Below are 24,111 nucleotides of genomic sequence, written 5' to 3' on the forward strand. Positions count from 1 at the left end.
TTTGTTATTGTACATTGTTTTATCACTGCTGTGAGCCGCCCCGAGTCTGCGGAGAGGGGCGGCATACAAATCTAATAAATAATAATAATAATAAAGTGTAAGCCATCCAGAATCACCTTATATAGGGGAGATGGGTGGTGGAAATATTAAAGAAATAAATCTAAGTGGGAATAATGTGATCTGTATCTTGTCCATAAAATTGGTGCACTTCTTCAGATCAAGATGCAGATTCAGTCTCATTTTATTTATTTATTTATTGGATTTGTATGCCGCCCATTCATTCTGCCCACCCATCTCTCCAGGATTTAATTTGCTGTGCGATTAACTTTATCAGTGAGTAATGAAAAGCTACTACTGAAAAATAAGTACTTTAACACTTTAAAGTGCTTTAAAGATCAAGAACTATTTTAGCAAATCAAAACAAAACGTTGCCTTGTAAATCTTATAGGTCTGCCCATTCCCTAACATTTTAGGAAGTAATTTTGCCCAAAATTCTGTAATTATGAATTATTTTTGAAGCATAATTATCTATGAATTATTCATAATTATCTATGAAGCATCAGGAACATCATATAAAATGAGAAACCATTATGCTCATACTTATACTTATTTGCTAATCTAGTAAACACATGAGCAGACTGTTAATCTGACTAATCAAAATAGTTTATGATCTGAGCCGGGAGGCATACTTAATGCAGACAATGTAATTATCAGTAATCCAATTTGGTAGGAAGAGTGAAGAATTAACAGGATTACTAATCACATAAAGATCTGGCAGGAATTTAAGTGAGATATAGTGCACTCAGAAATTATTAAAATTATCGGATGCTTCTAACGTCTATATACCTTGCAAGAGCAAGTCTAAACTTTACATCTTATGGCTACAAATGTTACCTAATATTTGCTCTTTTATTTCTCCCCTTCTCCTTCTCCTCCCCCTCCTCCCCCCTTCTTCTCCTCCTCCTCTTATGAGTCCAAGGGAACTTAAAAGTGTACATGGAGACCTCACCTACAAAAAGATATTGACAAAATTGAACGGGTCCAAAGACGGGCTACAAGAATGGTGGAAGGTCTTAAGCATAAAACGTATCAGGAAAGACTTAATGAACTCAATCTGTATAGTCTGGAGGACAGAAGGAAAAGGGGGGACATGATCGAAACATTTAAATATATTAAAGGGTTAAATAAGGTCCAGGAGGGAAGTGTTTTTAATAGGAAAGTGAACACAAGAACAAGGGGACACAATCTGAAGTTAGTTGGGGGAAAGATCAAAAGCAACATGAGAAAATATTATTTTACTGAAAGAGTAGTAGATCCTTGGAACAAACTTCCAGCAGATGTGGTAGATAAATCCACAGTAACTGAATTTAAACATGCCTGGGATAAACATATATCCATCCTAAGATAAAATACAGAAAATAGTATAAGGGCAGACTAGATGGACCATGAGGTCTTTTTCTGTCGTCAGACTTCTATGTTTCTATGTTTCTACATTCTTATTGTCTGATAAAAAGTTCTGCAAGTTTACATTCTTCTCTCATTAGGTTATTCTAAAGAAGTTTAGAAAATTTGTTTTGAGGTTAACCTCGCTAAATCAATGCAATACAGTGACCCCTCGCCACTTCGCGGTTCACCTTTCGCGGACTCAGTGCATCGTGGGTTTTTATAAAATATTAATGGAAAAAATATATTGCTACTTCACGGGATTTTTGCTACTTCGTGGGTTTACATGAGATTGTAACCAACACACGATTGGTTGATTGATGGAGAAGTGACCAATCAGAGAGTGCTGCTTTGTATCCTAGAGCCTGATTGGCTCAGTACAGTAGCGCGTTGTTTACTTTTGGTCTGTGTGCAGCTTCTCCATCTCTGAGTCTGCTCCTACACTCAGCTATTTCACATGGAGCATTGTTTCATTGTGTAGGTTTAGGAATTCAAAACATTTTACAGTAAGTATAAAGGTACAATACATGCACAGAACAATGTGGGAATGGTTATTAAGGGAATGGGAAAGGTTTATGTAGCGTAAAAGGGGGAGGGTTTATAAAACCTTAAAATAGTGTATAAAAACTTAAATAAATATAGCGTCCCTACTTCGTGGATTTTCCTTTATCGCGGGTGGTCCTGTAACGTAACATCCATGATAAACAAGGGATCACTGTATTATAAGATGAATTTGTATGTAACATTATGAAAATTTGCATAGAATTAAAGACAATTTCTGCAAATACAGAATTGTTTCTAATGACAATATAACTGTTTTGCTCTAAGAAAATTTTATTGCAAAATTATGAATGATGCAAAAGGATGATCTTCCTCATTATGTGTGGCCAGCATATCCAAGATACATTATTTGTTTGTCAAATTAATCAATAAGATAAATCCTTCAAGTGTAAAAAGTATTTCAACTGTTTCTTTCATTATGTTTTGTTCTTTTATTATATTGATGCCTGATCTCCACTTAATTAAACATTGCCTACTTCTGACTGCATAATTTGGCTTATATAAAACATATTAAGCATTAACAAAAGTTCTTCAGCTAGTAACTTTTCGTTTTTAATTAACAATGCAAAGAACATTATTTTAAAAATTACCATTTAAATTGCTAAAATGAAGTTAGAACGCCTTCAAAGAAAATAAAAATCACATTTGGTTTCTGCTTGATTATTTTTCTCATGAACTGATTTATTTAATCACAATCAGTAATAAAATTAAAAGTATCGGTATAATTCCATTCATTTGTTAGGGGGATTTTCCAATACTTGGTGCATTGGCAGAAGATATTGTATTTTGAGCTATTAAAAAATGTGATGTCAGAGCTGTGCTCTCTTGCTTTGCAAAATGCTTGCTTGCAAAAATTATTTTATAACTTAAAAAAGAGGCGCAGTGTCACTGCTCTCTGCTTTATATCTGATTTGTGTGTCCATTAGCAGAATTTTTTATGATGGTGTTGGTGTGACGTGCAGAAATGATATTTTATTATGATTGAGGATTAAAGGAATTAAGGAGTCCATTGTTCATTGAAGACACATTGAAAACTTCTTAATCTTACAACACAGGATCAATTTAACCATAGTTTCAAATGGTAAACTCTGTATATCCTAGACAAAGTTAATCCAAAAAATGCTAGGATACTCCTGGAAGCTTGGTATTTGGACTAGTCAACTATCAGTAGACACATAGAGATAAATCACATTTACACGCTATTCAAAATGAACAATTCAAAAAAGCTTAGAAGGAAACAAAAATACCTGAACATATCTTCTCCAGCAGCAAAAACCTAGATAAACAGGAATTAACACTAGACAAACAAGCAGAAAACAATAATCTAATCAAGAAAGTACCAAGGAGAAAAACAATACCCCAACAACATTCATGAGTCCTTCGGGATTGGGCAGCATGGAAGTCAAATAAAATAAGTAAGTAAGTAAGTAAGTAAGTAAGTAAGTAAGTAAGTAAGTACGGTAAGTAAATAAATAGGGCAAGCTACTGTATATAAATAGGAGTGAACCCCACGCTTAACCAACACTAATGATATTTCCTAGTTGGATAATGATACGTCTGCAAGCAAACCAAGTTTAGAGAGCACCAAAGACTAGTTTAATTCAGTTTATATACAGTATTCTCTGAAATAATCATTGAGTTCATATTTTCTCCTGAGTTGTACTGGTGTAGAGGATTTAGCAGTAATATAACTCAAGTATATAATTGGGTTGTTACCGTAGAATGCAAAAATATTATAAATCACTCAAAAGAAAATAATCAAATATGAGAAATAGTAAAATTAATTAATTTTTGCTATATTGTTTTTCAGATTTAAAAAGGGTTGTGGAATTGTTCAAGGCCAAAAAGTCATAAAAAGAACACTTTCTACATAGTAGACAAAAAAGCAGTTCCTCTATAACTATACAATTTGTTGAGAGCTGAAGTGATTATCAAAACAATATTTCCAAAACAGTATGACTAATTGTAAAGGAAGATCTAACAGCAAGAAAAGAAATGATAATGGCTATAATGGAGGATTTGTAAATTGGACTATAAATCTAAATGCAATTCAGTCCGACAAATTCTTGAACTTACTGTTGAGTATGGTTCCAATTGTTTATCACAAAACCCAAGAAGAGAGACACAAGAAAGTAAATAGTCTCTGGCAAGATGGATTGCAGCCATCAGGACACAATTTCAGTATTAGAACTGATCAACACATGGATTATCATCATTTTTCAGAATCGGCCTATCATGGGAGTAATGGACATAATTCATCAAGCTGTAGCCCAAAGTATGATAACTTTGCAAGTTACAATTATTCAGATGGAACTGACTCCTCAGAAATGGATGCTATGCTGCAGGACAACCATTTATCCAGCGACAATGATGAAACTTCTCCCATTGTGGAAGGAAATAGAAAACAGCCCAAGGAATCTAGTAGCATTATGGCATTACAGATACTTGTACCATTCTTGCTAGCAGGATTCGGAACGGTGTCTGCAGGGATGGTTCTAGATATTGTTCAGGTATGTATCATATAGTACTGTAAACATGATGTTTCTGGACTAGGTTTTAGATAGTGTCATCTTTATAACACTTCCATGGTTCCCCACAATTTTTATTTCCCACCACCACCATCTAATTAGTAGACCTAAGAACTGTAGATTCAGTAAAACCCAACGATTAGTGATGGGCGAACCGAACTCGCACAATTTGGGTCCGTACCGAATTTTGCGGTGTTCGGTATGCTGAACATGAACCCGAAATTTTTTGAAACTTCGGGCAAAGTTCGGGGTCGTGTTCGGAGTTCGGAGCTTTGACGTCACCGGCAGGTTACTAAGGACGCCAAGGTGATCACTTCCGGGATTCCACGGAATCCAGGAAGTGATCACCTTTGCCCGAAGTTTCAAAAAATTTCGGGTTCATGTTCGGCATACCGAACACCGCAAAATTCGGTTTATTTTGTTTATTTTTACATGAAAGGACCGCCCTTTGCTTTCAGCGCCGCTGCGGCATACTTTCACGTAAAAATAACAATGTTTATTTTTATGTGAAGACCTCCCTTTGAAGGAGTTGGGGAATCCCTCCCACAAAGAGATTCCGGGGGCGGAGCCTTGACGTCACCGGCAGGTTGCTAAGGACGCCAAGGTGATCACTTCCTGGATTCCATGGAATCTAGGAAGTGATCACCTTGGCGTTCTTAGCAACCTGCCGGTATACGTGACGTCAAAGCTCTGCCCCTGGAATCTCTTGGTGGGATTCCCTGTTCGGGTTCAGGTTCAGATCAGGTTCGGCCAAATTTTGCTTAAAGTTTATCCGAACTTGCCGAACCCGAACACCATTGGGTTCGCCCATCACTACCAACGATGCTTCTTGATGGAGTTAATTCTGGCATTTTATATTTTTAAAAAATATACTAAAGATGAGAAGTGCCTTATTATGTCCATATTAATAAGTGCCTTATTATGTCCATATTTTCAGGATGGGCTGATATTGTGCGAGTTTTTTAAAGCATTGACTATATCCCTAGTTTCAGTAGCGACACAGATTTTTGAATCTCTCCAAGTTTTGATTAGATTTTAAACTTCTAGTTACGTTTATCCACAACTAACTCCTGAGGGTGGGTGGGAGATTCATAGAATTATAGCATTGAGAGGGTTACTTTGAACTACTATTTCCTTAACATTCAGTTAGAATGCCCTTTCCTATAACTTAGGAGGGTGGCATAATGGTCCAGCAGTTAAGATACTGAACTTCTAGGCTGGAGAAACATCAGCCCAGGTTTGAGACCCAAGCTCCACACAACTTGGTGAGCTCCCATCCTCACCTCAGCTTCTGCCAATCTAGCTGTCAAAAGCAAGCAAATACAAGTAGATAAATAGGTACCACTTTGGTGGAAAGGTAACAGCGTTCTATGATATCCTAGTGGCCACATGGCCACAGAAATATCTTCGGACAGTGCTGGCTTAATGGCTTTGAAACATAGATAATCACCATCCCTATAGTTGGCAATGACTAGCGGAATAACCTTCCCCACCCCTTAAATTCATTATTAATTTTGTTTCTTAATAAATAGCTCAGAATTGCTTCTTGTGCATTACATCCTGTTAGGTGTTGAAGTTGCTATCATACCTTCCCACAGTGTTTTCTTTGCAAAACTGAGCACTTCCTTATTTGCTGTCTGTCTTCAAAATAGTTTTAGTTCTTCATTCCTTAATCAACTTTGTTATCCTTCTCCAAATCTGTTGGTTTCAGACTTGACAAGCAGTCTGTTCAGTTTATCCAAATTATTTTAAAGTGGGATTTCTGTTCAGTATCATTCAGATTTATTTGTTTGTTTGTTTGTTTGTTTGTTTGTTTGTTTGTTTACTTACTTACTTACTTACTTACTTACTTACTTACTTACTTACTTACTTACTTACTTACTTACTTACTTACTTACTTACTTACAAGATTTATATGCCACCCAACCCCACTGGACTGTGGGCGGCTAACAAAATTTCAAACAGTATAAAAGTTTCAATATCAAGTAGAATATAGAAACAGTTAATAACCCCTCTAATAACATGCATACACTCAGTCATTCATGGTCCCAGGCCTGCCGGAAAAGCCAGGTCTTAACGGCTTTCCGGAAAGCTGGTAGGGTACGTAGGACAGTTGGTTCCAAAGGGTCGGAGCTGCCGCAGAGAAGGCCCTTCCCCATGGCCCTGCCAACCGACATTGTTTTCATACAGGACTTGGAGAAGGCCAACTCTGTGGGCCCTTATTGGCTGTAGGGAAGTATGAGGAAGTAGGCGGTCTGGTCTGGGCTATTACCGTTAAAGGCTTTAAACACTTTGAATTGCATCTGGAGACCAATTGGTAACAAATACAGCTCTCAGAGAGTTGGGGCTATGTGGGTGTATCTTGGTACACCCAATATGGGTCGCGTGGCTGCATTTTGAACCAGCTGTAGTCTCTGAACGCTCTTCAAGGGTAGCCCCATGTAGAGAGCATTGCAATAGTCAAGGCCTGAGGTGATGAGGGCACGAGTCTCCTGGTCTAGATAGCATTGCAACTGGTGCACAAGGCAGACCTGCGCAAAAGACCCCCTAGCCACAGTTGAGAGATGTTGATCTAATCTCAGCTGCGGATTGAGGGAAATTCAACAGGTTCTGATAGGTTCTGGAGAACCGGTAAGCAGAAATTTTGAGTAGTTCTGAGATCGGGCTGACCCCAGAGTGCGATGGAAATGGGGATTTTGCAGGATCCTTCCCTTGCCACACCTACCAATCCATGCCCACAGAACCAGTAGGGAAAATTTTTGAATTTCACCCCTGCCATCATCCCTATACTGTATTATCCTTGATTAGAAACATAAAAGCATAGAAGTCTGACGGCAGAAAAAGACCTCATGGTCCATCTAGTCTGCCCTTATACTATTTCCTGTATTTTATCTTAGGATGGATCTATGTTTATCCCAGGCATGTTTAAATTCAGTTACTGTGGATTTATGTACCACGTCTGCTGGAAGTTTGTTCCAAGGATCAACTACTCTTTCAGTAAAATAATATTTTCTCATGTTGCTTTTGATCTTTCCCCCAACTAACTTCAGTTTGTGTCCCCTTGTTCTTGGGTTCACTTTCCTATTAAAAACACTTCCCTCCTGGACCTTATTTAACCCTTTAACATATTTAAATGTTTCGATCATGTCCCCCCTTTCCCTTCTGTCCTGCAGACTATACAGATTGAGTTTATTAAGTCTTTCCTGATACGTTTTATGCTTAAGATTGGGCAGGCAATTGTTGGTATTAACAGTGTCGGTACTGTTTTTATTTATTCTCCACCTAATTTAATACAAGGGTCTAACTATTACCAAACAATTTTAGTTGCATATGTGCAGCTGCAGTTGTAGTTTTTCTATGTCATAGAAAATAATAATTTCCAGTGGAATTGGAAAATACAGAAACAATTTTGTCACATTGCTAGTAGACGGCATACTTCGTTGAGCCGAAAGGTTAGATTGATGCAGATTTGTTTTGGTTCCTCATTAGTATTGAATCATTAACTTCCAGAATACTCATATCTTTGCCTTGTTGCAGAGACCAAGGTTAAAAAAAACCTTCTAGCCTTCAGGGAATCATTATCTTCTGTCCTGATCAGTGTCTCCTTTTCTTTCCCCGAAGGTTTGGTGTTATTTTTATTTTGCAAGGGCCTGAAAGTCTTTCTGAATTCCAGAGGTACATAATATTTTTTTGTGTGCCACACCTATTTGACACTCATGACCTTTTCAAGTTTGCTTGAATTTTCTCTTAAGGAGAATTGCTCCCTGTTTCAGGTTTTTATTGTATTGCCTACTTTTTTCCCTGACAAATCTCCATCTTTTTTCATTAACAGAGAAGCCATAGAAGTTGGCCACTACTTATTGCTAATTATCAGGCCTTCTACTTTTTTCTTTCTTTCTTCTAATTACTGCAAATCTATGCCATTTTGTTGTTCTAAGTGAGGAGCACAAACAGGTAACGAGTATTGCAGGAAATGGCTGTTGAATCCTGCCTATTCATACTCATGTTTGTTTTTTGAAATACTACTAATATAAATATTTTGTTTTTTCCTTGGTTAACAAAGTGCGTTGCCATAAGTTTGTAACAGAACCTGTTAGATCACTTCCTGGAATTTCCACCTTCTCTTCCTCCTCTACCTGAGTTCTAGTTTCAGTCTTGTAGCTTTTTCTCCATGTGAAAGAATTCATCTAGACAGAAGGAAAAGGGGAGACATGATCGAAACATTTAAATATGTTAAAGGGTTAAATAAGGTTCAGGAGGGAAGTGTTTTTAATCGGAAAATGAACACAAGAACAAGGAGGCACAATCTGAAGTTAGTTGGGGGAAAGATCAAAAGCAACGTGAGAAAATATTATTTTACTGAAAGAGTAGTAGATCCTTGGAACAAACTTCCAGCAGACGTGGTTGGTAAATCCACAGTAACTGAATTTAAACATGCCTGGGATAAACATAGATCCATCCTAAGATAAAATACAGGAAATAGTATAAGGGCAGACTAGATGGACCATGAGGTCTTTTTCTGCGGTCAGTCTTCTATGTTTCTATGTTTCTAGGTAGGTAGTGATGCTGTCGCCACCTATTATTGAACAGGGAAATGGTCCCCCTTTCATCCAGAGTTTGGATGGAAGAAAAGAAAACAAGGAGATATTCCTCCCCAGAAGCAGCGGTGAAATCTACTCACCTTTCCTACCAGTTCGGAAGTGCACACTTCATGTGCTTTTTCACCCCTGCTCCGCTCATGTGTGTGCTCTTTCACCCTCTGTGCATGCGCAAAATGCTTTGCGCAGGCACAGAGGTTAAAAAATGCTGGTAGATGTGTTCTGTTGGGCTCTCTGATAGGAGCCTCCTGAAAATTCAAGGATACAAATTTCAAACACACACACACGTTTGAAAATTCAAAACAATGTTCTTTATCACAAAAGTCAAAATAAACTAAGCACTCTTTTTGTCTTGCAAAGAGCACTCTTCCCAAAACAACGGTTAGTCTGTACAATTTCCTTTAAGCCGTCATTAAGTACTTAGCCAGCAGCTGTAGAGAAACTTCACACCCCTTTTTCTTCCAACAAAGGGATGCACACACACACACACACACACACACACACACACACACGTTGTTCTGCTTTGGTTTCAAAGGCGTGAAAAAGCAACAAAGTCCAGCACACAAGATTCCTGACAAAACTGCAACAGATATTCTTCCACAATGGCCAAACCCACATGCTGCTATTTATAGCAGCAGCCCTAATTACTGGAGCCCCACCCAAACACAGATGACCTCCCTTATTTCCTGTAATATGTTCTTACTTGGTCTCTTCTACGCATAATTCTGCGCTTGCGTGGGTCCCAAATGTCATCATCTGAAGCTATCGAAGATAAGGAAGATTGACTGCCTTGGCTATGTGCCAAGCCCTCCTCTGCCGAGTCACTCCCACCTTCTTATTCGTCCGAAGAAACTAAACTCTGAACTGATTCTGTCGGCAATAACACAGGCCTGTGACATGTTGAATTTTCCCCTGCATCCACCTCCCCATTCCCTGGGGCAGGAGCTGGGCCAGAGCCAACCACAACAAGATGGGTGGAGCCTCGCGTCGCTGCTCGCGGGATGCCCAAACTGGTAGCATTTCCTCCCTGCCCAGAAGTAAGGAATAATTAAATGGCTCCATTTAAGTCCCAGTTATCAAATCCAAGTAGTTTTGGAAAGCATGGTGTTGGTATGAAATCAACACAGGAATTGATTATTTCATTTTATTTGTACTCTAACATGATAATCAGTTTATTAACAGATTATTCACCTCTGTCCTCCATTAGTTCAAGAAATAAAAAAGCCTTGTATTTTGTAAAGCGGCTAACCATTAGTTGGTAAGAAAAGTTTAATAATGTAACAGCTTGGGTGATATAGCTCCCACAAATAACAATATTTATTATTGTTGAATAGCATTGGGAAGTGTTCCGAAACATTACTGAAGTTTTCATCCTGGTTCCTGCATTACTTGGTTTGAAGGGCAATCTGGAAATGACTTTGGCATCTCGGCTATCAACAGCAGTAAGTTTGGGTAACATTTTGGGGTTGATAATCAACTATTTCTTTAGGAGTAGCTGCATTTGTAGAAATTGCTCCTTCTGACTTTTGCCTCATCCCCACAAAAAGTTACAGAGCAAGCTAAATGCCAAATCCACTCATGCTATTGATATTACTTTACTTTACCTTTAAAAAATGAAATGCCTGAAAGCAAACAATCCAAATTAGAGTGGGCCAAGAACTCAACAATTTATTATTAATCCAAATCTACATTACACTTTCTGAAATGCAATAAGCAGAACTATATTAATAAGCTGGGTTTTTTTGCATCTTTATGCTTTATTTTGCATCTTTATGCTTTATTTTTTGCACGATTTATATATGATAATATATGATATTTTGCCATTTTTTTCATGCCTCCACATTCTGAGCTGATTTTTGTACTGAGGTAACCAGGTTTCATTTTGATCAGCCACTCGTTGTGCACCACTGTACATTTGTCAACAATGTTTATTTGCCCGTTCCTACAAAAAGTAAGCATCCAGTTAGTCTTATGGCATTTTCATACCCAGAAGTATCCAGCCCAAGATGTGCGTAGAAGCACTTGGTTATTACCCTGCTGAAAAAGCTTGATCACGTTAGGAAAAGGGGCTATTACCAAAATTCAGTGTTCAGTCTGTTAAAGTAATGATAAGAATAGAATAGAATATAATAGAATTTTTATTGGCCAAGTGTGATTGGACACACAAGGAATTTGTCTTGGTGCATATGCTCTCCGCGTACATAAAATAAAATATACATTTGTCAAGAATCATGTGGTACAACACTTAATGATTGTCATAGGAGTCAAATAAGCAATGAAGAAGCAATAAGGAAATGCAATAACGTTTTTTCCATTGTTAAAACACTTTATTGCTTTTCATAGGTAAACGTCGGGAAAATGGATTCACCCATTGAGAAGTGGAATCTAATAATTGGTAATTTGGCTTTAAAACAGGTAAGGTGATTAAAAGAAGTCATTTCAACTCTTTTTCTATTCCTTTTGGAAGCAAGGAGATGATGTATAAGAAAAAAATGTCTCTCTGATTAATTAATCAATCCAGTGGTGTTCCCTCCCCAGCGGTAACTCCTGATTTGGTTCTATGTGTGAAGCAGAGACTAGGAATCTCACTATATAGTTAAAATCTGGGAAAGTTCCTGGAGATAATTTCATTCACCAAGAGTTGCTAAAAGAAAATAAAGATTGGTGGAGGCCTGATGTTGACTTTAAAGAAAAAATATTTTAAGTAAATAATATGAGGACCTTTTTCATCTAAATGGAATGAGGTCATAGCTATCCCTCTATAAGAATACAAGAAATAGATTTAACCCTGCCAACTATAGACCAAAGAGCTTGCATAATACAGCAAGCAACTATATGGGAAGTATATGGTGGATTCCTGCTGATTCAGACCTGTTCTATAGAACTGTTAGTAATGGCGGCCTGGGTTGCTGGAATCAGCAATGACCCAGACCTGCCACGCCCCTGAGCTGGTTCTGCCTATGGCGCCACCATCTTGTTTTTTTATTTCTGGGCATGTGCAGAAGCTTTTCTTTAATACTGTGCACGCGAGCAGAATGGGCAGTAGAAGATTCCGGAACCCACCCTTGAACTGTTGGATTGGATCCAAAGTGAAAATATTCATGTTGAGGAATAAACAGGATTTAAAGGTGTCTGTTCAAACTCAGACAACTAGTCTTGCACCATTTAGAAACATAGAAACATAGAAGACTGACGGCAGAAAAAGATCTCCTGGTCCATCTAGTCTGCCCTTATACTATTTTCTGTATTTTATCTTAGGATGGATATGTGTTTATCCCAGGCATGTTTAAATTCAGTTACTGTGGATTTATCTACTACGTCTGCTGGAAGTTTGTTCCAAGGATCTACTACTCTTTCAGTAAAATAATATTTTCTCATGTTGCTTTTGATCTTTCCCCCAACTAACTTCAGATTGTATCCCCTTGTTCTTGTGTTCACTTTCCTATTAAAAACACTTCGCTCCTGGACCTTATTTAACCCTTTAGCCCAAAGGTTGTTTTTTTTTTTGCAGTCTGTGCATTTCAAATCTGCTTTTGATCTGATTCCAAGAAAGAGGCCATGACAAAAACTCCAGGAATCTTGAGTGATTAAAAAAACTTCTTATTCAAACTCTTTATTTTAAAACATCTCATCAGATTTTTCCCATTGAATCAGTTGTGGGAACAACTGATTCAGTGAGAAACATCTGATGAGATGTTTTGAGGGCACATATCTGACGCTATTTCTATCAAAAAATAATAAGGCAAGGTAATCTAGCCCCCCTTCAATATGTATACTAGCTCAATAATTAAAGTTCTCTATCATCTAATCCAGTGATTTTCAACCTTTTTTGAGCTGCGGCACATTTTTTACATTTACAAAACCGTGGGGCACAGTTGGGGGGGGGGCTAAAAAAAGCTTGGACAAAAAAATTCTCTCTTTTCCTCCCTTTCGCTCTATTTCTCTCTCCCTCTTTCTCTCCCTTCCTCTTTTTTTCTCTTTTCCTTCTTTCCTCTTTTTTGCTCTCTTTCCCTCCCTACCTCCCTCTATGTCTTTCTCTCTCCCACCTTACCTCCCTCCCTCCCTCTCTCTCTCTCTTGCTTTCTTTCTTGCTCTCTTTCTTTCTTGCTCTCTTGTTCTTTCTCTCTTGCTTTCTCTCTCTCTCTTGCTTTCTTTCTTTCTTGCTCTCTCTTGCTTTCTTTCTTGCTCTCTCTCTTGCTTTCTTTCTCTCTTGTTCTCTTTCTCTCTTGCTCTTTCTTTCTTTCTCTTGTTTTCTTTCTCTCTTGTTCTCTTTCTCTCTTGCTTTCTTTCTCTCTCTTTCTTTCTTTCTTTCTTGCTCTCTCTCTTGCTTGCTTTCTCTCTTGTTTTCTTTCTCTCTTTCTCTTTCTTTCTTTCTCTTGTTTTCTTTCTCTCTCTGAGCTTCGCGGCACACCTGACCATGTCTCGCGGCACACTAGTGTGCCACGGCACACTGGTTGAAAAACACTGATCTAATCATCCCCCAATGTTAGCAGTTCAATAATTAAACCTCTCTATCATCTAATCATCATTCCCTAATGTTAGCAGTTCAATAATTAAAGCCATCATCTAATCATCATTCCCCAATGCTAGCAGATTGTGCAGTTCTCAGCTTGCCACATTCAATGTTCTTCAGAGAACATTTTATTAGTTTTCCAGGTGGCAGTGAGGAGGACATTGACGGCATTGGCTTCTTTTTGCTTTAAAGAACAATTTACCAAATTACCAAAAAAACAGTGATGGGCTCTTACGGGTTAGGTCAGGTATGCAGAACTGGTAGAAAATTTTTGAATTTTTTTATTTTTCCCCCCTTCTGGGCTCTGGGTGTTTTTCCTATCGCAGTAAATGAGGTTGAATGCGTATAAGTTTAGAAGAGCTGTGTGCGTGTGTCTGTATGTACATACACATACAGTTTATATAGTAAATCAGAGGTCCCCAACCTTTTTTGCACCAGGGACCGGCTTTAAGCTAGATCAGTTTTCCACGGCCCGGTGGGGGGGGGGGGCTTTGGTCAAATGGGGGTGGGGTTATGGAGGGGTGGAGCTTAGTGACGCAGCCCTCCACACTTCTCCACAGGGTGGGGAGAATCAGGAGGCTCCTTTGGCGGCTGGGGGCTGCCTGGCTTTGTGATTTTGGCTGGGGGGGGGAGTTAGGAAGGTCCTACTTCTCCCCCCCCAGCCAAAAATTCAAAGCCTATCTGCTGGATACGGGCGATGAGTGGGACAGAGCAGCCCGGAAGCCTCTTGCAGCAGCTGCCACAGCCACCGGCTTCGGCGCCGCTCGTCCCGCTCATCGCCCGTATCCAGCAGATAGGCTTTGAGTTTTTGGCTGGGGGGGGGAGAAGTAGGACCTTCCTAAGTCCCCCCCAGCCAAAAACTCAAAGCCTATCTGCTGGATACGGGCGATGAGTGGGACAGAGCGGCACGGAAGCCTCTTGCAGCAGCTGCCACGGCCACCGGCTTCGGCGCCGCTCGTCCCGCTCATTGCCCGTATCCAGCAGATAGGCTTTGAGTTTTTGGCTGGGGGGGGAGAAGTAGGACCTTCCTAAGTCCCCCCCCCAGCCAAAAACTCAAAGCCTATCTGCTGGATACGGGCGATGAGTGGGACAGAGCGGCGCGGAAGCCTCTTGCAGCAGCTGCCACGGCCACCGGCTTCGGCGCCGCTCGTCCCGCTCATCGCCCATATCCAGCAGATAGGCTTTGAGTTTTTGGCTGGGGGGGGGAGAAGTAGGACCTTCCTAACTCCCCCCCCCCAGCCAAAATCACAAAGCCAGGCAGCCCCCAGCCGCCAAAGGAGCCTCCTGATTCTCCCCGCCCTGCCCGACGCCCCATCCTGTCCTGCATAATGTCCTCTGCCGGGAGGGCAGCGGCGCCGCGGACCGGCTGGAAAACCCCAACGGCCCGGTCCCGGTCTGCGGACCGGCGGTTGGGGACCTCTGTAGTAAATAATGTATATATTTTTGTGTACCTGTGTGTAACAAGTATGTACACATATGGCATATATACATAGAATTAAAGAGTATATTTTGGATGTTCAGTAATAATAAATAGATAGGGAAATTGTATATCTTTGAGGCGCGGAGAGGCCAGGCACCCTAACCCAAACCCTTGACGTGAGTGACGTCAAGTTGACCACCTTTAAGCCAGTCACATGACCTTTAAGGCCCCCTCGGTCACTTGATCAACAAGCCCCTCCCATCTGGTCACATGGATGGCAAGCCACCCCCACAAAATAAGTCAAGCCCACAGTGTGGTAGTAAAAAAAATTGCAGCCCTTCACTGCAAAAAACCCCCTTCATTGCTAGTGTTTGCATGACACAACATTGGTTAATTAAATGGCAAAGGAGTGGAGAACAGTAGGTATTTACAAATATCTTGGCAAGTTAGCCCAGTATAGCTCCGCAACTGTCTTAAAAGTCTAAATCTCCATTTAATACACCAAGAATTTGTTGCATTGATACTGTAGTTGCTTAATTTTATGAGTATTACCCTCAATTTTATAGAGAACTCTGTATAAATTCCATTGTGTTTATAGGGAAAGCATACATTTTCTCATGTTAAATATTTATTGTTATTTTGTAGGTACAAGCAACAGTTGTAGGTTTTTTGGCAGCTGTGGCAGCAGTCATATTGGGTTGGATTCCTGAAGGAAAATATCATCTTGATCACTCGATTCTTTTGTGTTCTAGCAGTGTAGCGACAGCCTTCATAGCATCACTTTTACAGGGTAAAGAACAAGTATTTTAAATGTAAACACTATTAATTTTAACATTATTAATGTTACTATTAAAAAGAAAGGTTAAGTTCACTAGGCTTTTGTCTGATGGTAGATCGTATATGGTAGATGTCTCTTTGCATAAGTACAAATAAACAAATTACCATTGTATTTTGAGTTTATAATATTTATTTATTACTTTCATTCATAGTCATTGGTTTTTATTTGCCCACATTTGTCACTGAACCTAGAAAGCATAACTCTTGCCAACTACCAAACATAAATCCTTTTTTTATTAACAGAAACCATTGAATTTAATCTGAGCCTACCAGAACTTTCAAATTATTTCCTGTTTGGCTAGTAAATTATTAATTTATTATTATTGGACTGTATTGTTTTATTGATACATTATCATTATCATCAGAGTCCATTGCAGTGAGCAACTGTCATAAATTAATACCTATAATGTATAATTTTTACATGGATGATAGATCCACAGTTGGGTATGTACAATCTAAAATTCAACGTAAAAATAGCAGCAATAAAGGAAAAGTAAAAAAACAGAGGAGAAAGATAGAATGGAAACTCTGAATGAAGAATATAAATGTATTTTTATAGAAATTTAGAGCTTATTTAAAGCAATGGAGAATTAATAGTTTCTCAGCATATTAGTAGTAAATGAAGCACTATTGGCTGCTGATCAGTTTCCGGTCACAATTCAAAGTGTTGGTAATGACCTTTAAAGCCCTACATGGCAGTGGACCAGAATACCTCCGGAACCGCCTTCTACCGCACGAATCCCAGCGTCCGATAAGGTCCCACAGAGTTGGCCTTCTCCGGGTCCCGTTGACCAAACAATGTTGTTTGGCGGGCCCCAGGGGAAGAGCCTTCTCTGTGGCGGCCCCGGCCCTCTGGAATCAACTCCCCCCAGAGATTAGAACGGCCCCCACCCTCCTTGTCTTTTGCAAATTACTTAAGACCCACCTATATTGCCAGGCATGGGGGAACTAAGACATCCTCCCCCAGGCTTTTATATTTTATGTTTGGTATGTATGTGCTGTATGGTTTTAATTTCTGGGGTTTTATATATGTTTTTTAATATTGGATTTGTTTTACTGCTATATTGTTTTATTATTGTTGTGAGCCGCCCCGAGTCTTCAGAGAGGGGCGGCATACAAGTCCAATAAATTATTATTATTATTATTATTATTATTATCATTATTATTATTATTATTATTATTATTATTAAATGAAGCACTATAGTCTTAATCATTCGCTCCTGAGGTACTTTCATAACTAGTATAAATTATCTTTTTAATGGTTTTTCTGTAAACATATTTAATAGCATTAGCATTATATGTTACTTTGATTAAGCAGTGACAATATAAGTTGGTGAATTGTTAGTTAAAAACACAATACCTTAACATTTGAATGAGCAGTACATTAAATATAGTTCATCTGTGCAAATGCATCCAAAGCACAGACAAGTGTCAGTGGAATGTTTAATAATTTTATCGATGTGGGTTTCATCTGTTCTACCACTAAGATTATTATTAAAGCATTTAGCATAAAGCAATTTTTCATAACGTGTATGGTAATGTTTTTAAACATATTAATGACGAAGATGGTAATAAAATAGCCTGCAATTGAACTTAGAAATAAAAGACACTTTTATTTGAATTCCTCTGAAGTTTTCACATACAGAGTTACAGCATAAGAATGACCCACTTTCTATTACAATGGTTCTAGGCATAATAATGGTTGGTGTTATTGTTGGCTCCAAGAAGACTGGCATAAATCCTGACAATGTTGCCACACCTATTGCAGCCAGCTTTGGAGATCTGATCACGCTTGCCATTTTGGCATGGATAAGTCAAGGTTTATATAATTGCCTTGGTAAGTATTCTTTTTTTCACACTCCTTGTAAGAACTAATTCTCCAGTTCTAAGTATCTTAACTCCCAGCCATTCCCTTGAATATATTTCCTCTGAGTAATATTTTAACCTTTTAAGAAGAGTTTGCTGACTTGAAACTAAATATGTTTCCGGATATCTCAGATACATCAGCATGAGATTAAATTACATTAAACCAGGGGTGAAATTCAAAACTTTTCATTATTGATTTTGTAGGAGTGGCTTGGTGGGCGTGGCAGAGGAAGGATACTCTAAAATCTCCCTGCCCACTCCAGGGAAAGAATCCTGTAAAATCTCCATTCCCTGCCCACTCCAGTGGAAGGATACTGCAAAATCCACATTCTCATCCCTCTCCAGGGGAAGGATACTGCAAAATCCACATTCTCACCGCACTCCAGGGGAAGGATACTGCAAAATCCACATTCCCACCCATCTCCAGGGGAAGGATACTGCAAAATCCACATTCTCACCCCGCTCCAGGGGAAGGATACTGCAAAATCCCCATTCCCACCGCACTCCAGGGGAAGGATACTACAAAATCCCCATTTCTACCCCACTCCAGGGGAAGGATACTGCAAAATCTCCATTCCCACCCCAGTCCAGGGGAAGGATACTACAAAATCCACATTCTCACCCCAGTCCAGGGGAAGGATACTGCAAAATCCCCATTCCCACCCCACTGCAAGGGAAGGATGTTGCAAAATCCCCATTCCCATCCCACTCCAGGGGAAGGATACTGCAAAATCTCCATTCCCACCTCACTCCAGGGGAAGGATACTGCAAAATCTCCATTCCCACCCCACTCCAGGGGAAGGATACTGCAAAATCCACATTCCCACCCTACTCCAGGGGAAGGATACTGCAAAATCTCCATTCCCACCCTACTCCAGGGGAAGGATACTGCAAAATCCACATTCTCGCCCTACTCCAGGGGAAGAATACTACAAAATCCCCATTCCCACCCCACTCCAGGGGAAGGATACTGCAAAATCCCCATTCCCACCCCACTTCAGGGGAAGGATACTGCAAAATCTTTATTCCTACCCCATTCCAGGGGAAGGATACTGCAAAATCCACATTCCCACCCCTCTCCAGGGGAAGGATGCTGCAAAACCCCCATTTCCATCCCACTCTGGGGCATGCCAGAGGTGGTATTTGCCGGTTCTCCAAACTTCTCAAAATTTCTGCTACCAGTTCTCCAGAAACTGTCAGAACCTGTTGAATTTCACCCACACATTAAACTAAATCTATTTTCATATTGTTAATAAGAAAATAAAAATAAAAATGAAGAAATATCTGGGTATCACAGGGATTATAAATGAAAGACTTATAAAAAAAACAAGACAGGGTGATCGAACAGTGTTGAAAGCACAGGGAGTCCTCAACTTACAACTGTTCACTTAGTGACCATTTTTAAAGTTACAACAGTGCTAAAAAAGTGACTTATGAGCATTGTTCACACTTATGACTATTGGGGCCTCCCCATGCCCATGTAATTTATATTCAGATACTTGTCAATTGACTCAGCTTTATGACAATTGCAGTGTCCTGGGGTCATGTGACCACTTTTTGACAAGCAAAGTCAATGGGGAAATCAGATTTGCATGTTATTAATTTAACAACCGATTCACTTAACAAGCACGGCAAGAAAAGTTGTAAAATGGGGACCAAGCTCGCTTAACAAATTTCTCACTTAGTAACATAAATTTGGGGCTCAGTTGTGGTGCTAAGTTGAGGACTACCTGTATTCAATTCAATTGTTTTTTTATACCAGGGGTCTCCAACGTTGGCAACTTTTAAGAACCATTTTCTACTTAAGAACCCGAACCTGGAAAAATTTCCCAGGAAATTTGAGAGCGGCACGAAGGCCCGGCCAGTTCCTTGCCATTCCCCCTGGGTTTCTCTCTCTGGCGCAGTGTATGGGAGGCAGCCTCGTGACAGGTGTATGGGAGGCGAGTGCTCCTCCTCACCGCCTCAGAGTCCCTCTTTTTTTTTAAGCCTTAAAGTTTTGGATTTTTTGATTCCACTCACCTCACCTTCTTCCTTCGGCAGCGACTGTCCTCCTCCTCCTCCCACCCAAATTCCGAGCTTTTATTTCTTTCCTAATGGGTTTGCACGCATTATTTGCTTTTACATTGATTCCTATGGGAAAAATTGCTTCTACTTAAGAACATTTCTACTTAAGTACCTGGTCACAGAACGAATTAAGTTCTTTAGTAGAGGTACCACTGTATTTATCACAGTGAGAGCTTCCTGGGTTCCTGGGATTACCTTTTGTGACCTTCTGAAAAGCAAAGTCAATAGGGAGCCAGATTCACTTAACAACTGTGCTAAGAAAGGTTGTAAAATGGGGCAAAACTCACTCGTCTTGCTTTAGCAACAGAAATTTTGGGCTCAGTTGTGAGGACTACTCACGTTTTCTTTTAATATCTTTTCAAAGCACTAGAGGGCACTGTTGGATTGCAGATGGAATATCTCGAGAAAGCTTTTGTAGATAGTAACTCAATATTCAATGCCCCAAATATCAAAATATAAACATAGGATACATTTAATATTTTTATTTGTAATTGATTTAGTGTAAAAAAAGGGCTCTGAATGTCAATTATCAGACATGACTTTGCATTGTTGTTTTTATTTAGCTGTATTCTGATAATTTGGGAGATTATTGTTTTGTACATCTCCTAAAGTTGTTACAATACAGGCAAATTATGTATTTGTTTTAAAACAAATAAATAATGGTCACTATTTTAACTGTCAGTTATAATTACTGGTACAAACTTTTGGTATAACCTTTCTTGACTTTTCTACTTTCTAGTCTTGATTACATCCCTTTAAGCATCCTGTCTAGGTACTAATTAGGCCCAGCCCTTTCAACTCTAAATAAAGTTAGCTGGATACTACCACATTCTAAAATAATGATACGGTGAATACTACTGCGGGAATGGTAGAAAATGTTAGCAAAAGAATTCTAGAACCCATCGGCATTGTGAATTTTCAATAAGAGTTCACTCTAAAAACTTGGTGATCATTCAAACTGGTGCTCTCAATAACTATTCTTTGTTACTTTAGCAATCCACTTTTTTTTAACAGTTTCTTTGATCTTGGGCTGTGCTATATTCTCCATCGTGGGTGGAGCTAAGCATTCAGGATGGGTTGTCCTTGTCCAATCAGAAAGAGGACTGAGTCTGTTACTTTTTGCCGGATCCGCCCTCCTAGGACCCAACTTTGATTTGGTCTTCAGACTGGATGGACGTGGTTACTTAGCTCTCTGCAAGCTGCTAAGAGCTGGGAACATAAGAACATAAGAAGAGCCATGCTGAATCAGGCCAAAGCCCATCGAGTCCAGCATTCTGTGTCACACAGTGGCCCACCAATTGTCCATGGGGATCTTGAGCAAAAAGAGAAGGCAAACCCATCCCTTTCTCTTGACACCCCAACAAATGGTACTCAAAGGAATCCTGCCTGCCTCAACCAACATAGAGGCGGCACATGGATATCCGTTTCAATAACCACTGATACACTTGGCATCCATGAATCTGTCTAATCCTGCCTCGAAGCTATCAAGGCTGACAGCTGTCACGACCTCTTCTGGAAGTGAATTCCATAAACCAATGAACCTCTGGGTGAAGAAATATTTCCCTTTATTTGTCCTCGCTTTCTTACCTATGGGCTTTAGGGAATGCCCCCTTGTCCTAGTATTGTGTGATAGAGAAAATAATTTTTCTGTATCCACCATTTCTATCCCATGCATGATTTTATACACTTCGATCAAGTCACCCCTTAAACCCCTTAAACGCTGGGAACATCATTAGCATCTGGTTAGGGCTGGAAAGAAATATTCGGAGCCAGTAGAACAATGCAAAAAAACCCTGCAAAAACTTAGGGCGTGGAAAACATTCTTTGCAGAGAGTAACAATGAAAGAACTTTCAAGGTAAGAGCTGGGAAGATCGTTAGCACTTAGTTAGGGCTGAAAAAAAAAGCTTCAAAGTAGAAAAACTACATTCAGAGTATAAGATGCACCCAAATTTTCAGCCTCTTTTAGGGAGGAAAAGGGTGCTTCTTATACGGTATGTTAGCAATGAAGCCTTATTAATAACAAATGATGTTTTAATAATTTTATATTTATAATGTGGAAGAATTGCAAGAAAAGTTTCAGTCTGACATATGATGCTCGTAAAAAATAGTAACCAATTTCCTTAGATAACTTATGATAACTCCTAACTTCCTTATGATAACTCCTAACGTTTTGTTTTAATTCTAGAGAACTATTATTACATATCTCCTTTAGTTGGTGCCTTTTTTTTGGCTCTGACTCCTATGTGGATTATAATTGCTGCTAAGCATCCAGCTACAAGAATAGTTCTCCATTCCGGGTGGGAACCTGTTATAACTGCAATGGTCATTAGTAGGTAAGGAGCTTTAATGACATTTACAAAATGTTTAAAAGGGATCCAAACCAAATAAAGTACGATGCTGGGAAGGTATACACAATTGCATAAGCTGATTTTTTAAAAAATACAGTAGTACCTCTAAATATGAGTTTAATTCGTGCCAGAATGGAGCTCGTATGTCGAACAACTCGTATCTGGAACAAATGGCTTTAGACTTTGTTTTTCCCCTCCGAGATAACCAGAAGCAAGGAGTCTTGCGCCACCTAGTGGACGCTCGGCTTGTATCCCGAATTTGAGCTCGGGTCTCGAAAAGAAATTTCTCTCCCCTCGTGGCTCGTAACTTGGAATACTCGCATGTGGAGCAGCTCGTATCTAGAGGTACTACTGTATAGAATATAAGGCACATTTCCTCCAAAATATATGTGTGTGTATATGTGTGTGTGTGCGTTTTAGTGTAGCCACCAAGGAAATATGAAAAGCAATAACACTTAGACTTATACTGATTCACAGTGCTTTACAGCCCTCACTAAGCAGTTTACTGGCTCTGCATATTGCCTCCAACAATCTGGATCCTCATTTTACCAACTTTGGAAGGATGGAAGACTGAGTTAACCTGAGCCGGTCAGGATCAAACTCCTGGCTATGGGCAGAGTTAGCCTGCAATACTTCATTCTAACCAATGTTGCCACCAAAGCTCTACAAATATTTCCATGAAATTGCCATTTCTAATTCAATAGGGAGAAAATTATTGATTCCAGGAAAATAATGTTAAATAAAATGTACGTTAAACCATGGAGATTGTTCTGCCTCCAATCATGTCTTTGTCTTGGAGTGCAATTCCTAGCCTGCAATTCCAGTGTAACCCTTAATTCCCCACAAATAGCAATAGCACTTTGACTTACACTATATACTACTTCACAGTGCTTTACAGTAGTGTTTCCCAACCTTGGCAACTTGAAGAGACTTGGACTTCAACTCCCAGAATTCCCCAGCCAGCATTGGCTGGCTGGGGAATTCTGGGAGCTGAAGTCCAGATCTCTTCAAGTTGCCAAGGTTGGTAAACACTGCTTTACAGCCCTTTCTAAGCTAGTTACAGAGTCAGCAAATTGCCCCCAACAATCTGAGTCCTCATTTTACCCACCTCGCAAGGGTAGAAGGCTGAGTCAACCTTGAACGGGTGAAAATCAAAGTGCTGGCGTCAGCAAAATTAGCTTGAAAAACTGTATTCTCAGTACAATGCCACTATGGCTCGAAGCCAATTTATGACATTTATTTAATTAAACACCCTATACATTTCCGTACAAATCGCTATCCAATCTCCAGTGATGGAGCACCCACTTCTGAAGGCAAGCCATTCCACTGGTTAATTGTTCTCACTGTCAGAAAATTTCTCCTTAGTTCTTGGCTGGATCTCTGCTTAATGATTACTCCTTGTTCTGCTCTTAGGTGCTTTGAATAAAAAGTCAACACCTTTCTTCTTTCACATACAGGAAAATTGCTTTCATGTCACTGCTAACCCTTCTCTTCATTAGATTAGCCATCCCTAGTTTCCTCAATCAGTATCAAAATGTTTACATACTCCTTATCATTAACACTGAGCAGTGGCTGAGTGGTTAAGACACTGAGCTTATCGATCAGAAGGTTGGCAGATCAGCAGTTTGAATCCCTAGCGTCACATAATCATAAGCTCCCATTACTTATCACAGCTTCTGCCAACCTAGCAGTTCGAAAACATGTAAAAAATGAAAGTAGAAAAATAGGGACCACTTTGGTAGGATGGGAACAGCGTTCTGTGTGCCTTCGATGTTTAGTCATGCCAGTCACATGACCACGGAGATATCTTTGGACAGTGCTGGCTCTTTGGCTTAGAAACGGAGATGAACACTGCCCCCTAGAGCTGTAAATGTGTAGCACACATGTACGGGCAAACCTTTACCTTTACTGTAATTAACACGCTTAAGGTGC

At 39.6% G+C, this 24,111-nt stretch overlaps 1 protein-coding gene across 1 annotated transcript in view; it reads left to right on the forward strand.

Moving 5' to 3' along the window:
* SLC41A2 (solute carrier family 41 member 2) overlaps positions 1-24,111 on the forward strand; it is a 46,764-nt gene that overhangs the window by 8,470 nt on the left and 14,183 nt on the right. Inside the window, exons 2-7 of the mRNA XM_070756293.1 lie at positions 3,815-4,514; positions 10,465-10,572; positions 11,474-11,545; positions 15,709-15,853; positions 17,591-17,737; positions 22,017-22,164. Of these exons, the coding sequence (XP_070612394.1) occupies positions 3,960-4,514; positions 10,465-10,572; positions 11,474-11,545; positions 15,709-15,853; positions 17,591-17,737; positions 22,017-22,164 (1,175 nt within the window). The 5' untranslated portion in view covers positions 3,815-3,959. The remainder of the gene's footprint in view (positions 1-3,814; positions 4,515-10,464; positions 10,573-11,473; positions 11,546-15,708; positions 15,854-17,590; positions 17,738-22,016; positions 22,165-24,111) is intronic.

This window comes from Erythrolamprus reginae, chromosome 6 (assembly GCF_031021105.1).
Source record: "Erythrolamprus reginae isolate rEryReg1 chromosome 6, rEryReg1.hap1, whole genome shotgun sequence".
In the NCBI taxonomy this organism is placed as follows: domain Eukaryota; kingdom Metazoa; phylum Chordata; class Lepidosauria; order Squamata; family Dipsadidae; genus Erythrolamprus; species Erythrolamprus reginae.